The sequence below is a fragment of the Artemia sp. Qi Xiang Cuo genome, chromosome 11, assembly GCF_049724085.1.
Source record: "Artemia sp. Qi Xiang Cuo chromosome 11, ASM4972408v1, whole genome shotgun sequence".
NCBI classification, from domain to species: Eukaryota; Metazoa; Arthropoda; class Branchiopoda; order Anostraca; family Artemiidae; genus Artemia; species Artemia sp. Qi Xiang Cuo.
This window is the reverse complement of record NC_142804.1, coordinates 33,261,928-33,265,894: the sequence shown is the minus strand read 5'-3', so window position 1 is coordinate 33,265,894 and position 3,967 is coordinate 33,261,928. Positions and strand designations below refer to the sequence as shown.

At 39.7% G+C, this 3,967-nt stretch overlaps 1 protein-coding gene across 1 annotated transcript; it reads right to left on the bottom strand.

The window, feature by feature from the left end:
- Positions 1-1,736: 1,736 nt before the first annotated feature.
- LOC148946900 (uncharacterized) lies at positions 1,737-3,463 on the bottom strand. The gene is made up of 2 exons (XM_089096460.1): positions 3,417-3,463; positions 1,737-2,661 (listed from the first exon to the last, which is right to left on the bottom strand). Exons 1-2 carry the CDS (start codon positions 3,461-3,463, stop codon positions 1,737-1,739), a joined length of 972 nt encoding a protein of 323 aa, XP_088952586.1.
- Between the last annotated feature and the right edge of the window lie 504 nt (positions 3,464-3,967).

The window sequence follows — 3,967 nt, the reverse complement described above, 5'->3', positions numbered from 1 at the left end:
TGGTGCAGCACCGAAAATTCCACTACTGATATGGTTATGGTTTATGGATATGGTTATAGAATCTGGTTTCGCGGCTGTAATGGTGTAAGGTTCTACATGTCTTCCCTCATTGGTTCTGGTGCTGTGGGCTCAGATGAGGATAAACTTGATACTGCATTTTCTAATGTTCTTAACACCAACCAGTGTTCGGCAAATTTTGTTGCTTTGAATTTAGCAAAAACTAATTTCACAATTTACGGCACAAAGTCAAATACATGCCCTCGTATTACCCAATTTACTTATGCAAAGTATCTATTATCAATATCTCGGGTGAAAATGATAAAGTACCTTGGACTTGTCATTGATGAAAGCTTATCTTTTTAAACACACATTCAAAATATACACTTAAAGATTTCAAGATATATTTGTTTAATGCGGAGGCTGAAGCATTATTTGCCCTACTCTGCTTTACGAAGCATTGTTTTGCTCTGATTCAGTCTAATATTAATTATAGTTCTCTAGTAGGGGAGAGTCGGGAGCCCTGGGACAAGTTCAACTTAAAGCTCAATATCTCCTACATTTACAGTCCAATTTTCTTGTATCAAACATCAATGTGTGGCAAAATCATTTGGCTTTTACTGGAATTTTTCTCAGATTTTTAATGCTCGCGGTAAAATTAGCAAGACTTATTTTTCAGAGGGTCCCGTTTTGTTCCAGAGTACCACTTGCGCGGGTGCTATGGGTCAGGGTGGTGGGTACTTTGGGAAACCATGATAAATCAATTAAAACTTCGTATATTTTGTGGTATAAAACTGTAAAAATACAATAAACTTATTTAAAAAAATATTCAACAGAGTAGTTGGTCAGGTCTGCATCAAAGCTGATCATCTTGGCAATGAGGTTAGTTCTGCCCGAGACCATTAGAACTGGCAATTTTATCACTACTTCTGAGCTATCGACAAGCGCTTCATCGTGCTCTTTCGTAAACGTAAACCTCCAGGCTGGAACGTTTCGTTTAAAAAAATTGACAGTGTAGCCGCCTGGCTCGGCCTGAAGAACTTAACCATTGTAGAATTCTGATCCCTTTTCCCCCTTGTACTTGACTAGAACAAAGTCACCGGAACAGATACTGGGAGTCACAGACTCCTCTTCCACCAATCGGAAATCTTTTGAGCAGAACGAGTCGTCAGAATTGTCGTCACACTCAAAATCCCCCGGTCCTGCTTCGTCTCCACTTTCGTCACCGAAGGTCAGCAATCTCTTGGTAGTTTTCTTCTGAATCTTCGGCTTTTTGGCAGGAGCCGCTTTCTTGCTTTTCTTGAGATCCTTCTTCTCTTTTTTTGCCTTCCTTTAGTTTTCTGCAGCTTGGATCGAGTCTTTCACCGGTGTAGAAGTCAATATCTTGGATACTCCAGGCTTCCTGCCTGTCTTTCTGTTTGTACCTTCCCTTCTTGGCAGGGGTATAATATCTTCTGGTACAACAAACGAAGTTGAATGGGTTGTAGTACTGGGACTCTGGCTCAACCGAAGCTCTTGTGGATCTGGTTAAGTTTTGTCAACAGCGGGCTGATTTCCCAGCACTGTACTAATTTCTCGTGATAAAGCAAGAAGAGAATCAGACTCTTGCCAAACTCCAGGATTCAGCGGGAAAATTCAAGGCTTTGAGAATCTATTAGGGATTTCAGCCTCATATAAGATCTTTTAGTCTGAGAAAACGCAACCCCCAGTAATTCACCAAGCTTCAATTCTTGCACTGCTTAATCAGGATGAAGTATCAAACACTCCTCCATTGCCTGTGACCAGTAAGTCTTTAAAGGTCCATAAACCGAAACGTATAGAGGCTGCAACCTGGATGATGTGTGCGGTGGGAACGCAAGTAAATGTATTCCCTTTTCTTTTGCCAACGAAATTGCATCATAACTGGTGTGTCTTTCATGATTGTCCATCAGAATCAAGACAGAATTCTCAGGAGATGGGTGGACATGCGATACAAAGTGCTCTAAATACAGCAAAAACAGATCGTTTGTCATCCAAGCATTTCCAGGCTTGTCACTTGCTATTCCAGCAGTCTTTAGGGGGGAGGCTCCATCAATAAGCCTTTCTACAAAACGTGCTCGTGGAAACATCAGAAAGGCTAGAATAAATCCTTCCATGGCATTTATAATGCCCACCATGGTCACCAGCTTTCCTCTCTCTTGGGAAGTCGTAGCACCAAGCTGCTTTACGCCCTTCGGGCTCAGCACTCTTTGACACTTGGTCTGGACATTCGTGAGCCCAGTCTCATCGAGGTTGAAGATCCGGCTAGCAGGAAACTTGTATTTTGAATACAACTCTCCGAGATTCCTGTAAAAACTGTCAACAGCAACACGATTGAAACCAAGATTTCTCTGGATACTTGTAGGTTCCGGCCTTCGAAACGAAATCGAAGGATGCTTTCTATGAAAGCCATTCAACCAGTCTTTGCCTGCAGATTTTTCTGTGTCCCAGCTTGACTGATATGCAAGTCCGTTTCGTTTCACCATAAGCCAAGCAAGCTCTCTGGCTCTCTTCTTGGAGAGATTATAGTGCATTCGGGCTGCTTGAAGGATGTACTCTTCAAGTTGAAGCTCCTGCTCAATCGTAAATACTCGCCTGTCGTCATAGACAGGAGTGTAACTAAACTCTTCTTTTTCTTCATCTGTTCTGTTACGAAACGCAGTGGCATATCAAACAGTTCGTGGTAGCGAATTGTAAATAAGGAGCAACACGGCTCAATGGTAACTGAAACTCTAAAAAACGGCATTTTGATACCAATAGATACATCAAAAGAATCAGATTTTAATTCTGATTTCAAATATATAAGTTTCATCAAGTTTAATCCTACCCATCAAAAGTTACGCGCGTGAGAAAATTGGGATGATTTTCGAAAAAAGGGGGAATAAAAGTTATAGAACCTTAATGAAAATCACACCATCATATTCAGCGTATCAGAGAACCCTACTGTAGAGGTTTCAAGCTCCTATCTACAAAATGTGGAATTTTCCATTTTTTGCCAGAAGAAAGATCAGAAAGATTTATTTGTTTTTTTGTTGTTTTTTTTTCTTTTCCCCAGGGCTAATCTTATTGAACCAGTGGTCCTAGAATATCGTAGGAGGGCTCATAGGAACGGAAATTAAAAGTTTTTGTGCCCTTTTTAAGTGACCAAAAATGAGCCCACGCTCATTTTTTTCTCAAAGTCACCCAATTAAAATTTTGAGATAGCCATTTTGTTCAGCATAGTCGAAAATCTAATAAATATGTCTTTTAAGATGACTTAATCCCCCACAGTTCTCAGGGGAAGGGCTGCAAGTTATGAACTTTGCCCATTGCTTACATATTGTATTGGGTATTGGGAAGTATACAGACATTTTCAGGAAGGATTTTTTTTCTGGTGGGGGGGGGGTGGAGGAGGGGGTTACTCGGGAGAATCTTTCCGTGCAGGATGTTTCATTGGGGTATGGGACATTTCTATGAAGGGGGCGCCGGATTTCCAAGCATTATTTAAAAAACGATCAGAAATTAAATTTAAAAAAACAAGTTTTTTCAACTGAAAGTAAGAAGCAACATTGGAACTTAAAACGAACAGAAATTATTACGTATATGAGGGGGTTCTCCCCCAAGTCAATACCTCGCTCTTTACGCTAAAATTTTTTTAGTGCTTTCAAAAGAGCTATCTATTCTAATTAAACGGCTTTTGTGATTCAGGGGTTTGTGAATTAATTTTTTTTAACTTTTAACGTAAAGAGCGTGGTATTGACTAAGAGGAGAACCCCCTCATATACGTAATAAAAAAAAACAATAAAAAAAACAAGCGATACCGCTCAATAGTAATCGAAACTTTTAAAAACAGAATTTTGATGTCAATAAATGTATCAAAAGAATAAGCTTATAATGCTGATTCCAAATATATAAATTTTATTAAGTTTAGTATTACTCATCAAAGGCTACGAGCCTGAAAAGATTTACCTGA

Coding starts and splice junctions, on each gene's coding strand:
- LOC148946900 (XM_089096460.1), bottom strand. CDS start 3,463: ATGTCCCATACCCCAATGAAACATCCTGCACGGAAAGATTCTCCCGA. Junction 2,662..3,416: donor GCACGGAAAGATTCTCCCGA/GTAACCCCCTCC, acceptor GTTTCGTAACAG/AACAGATGAAGAAAAAGAAG.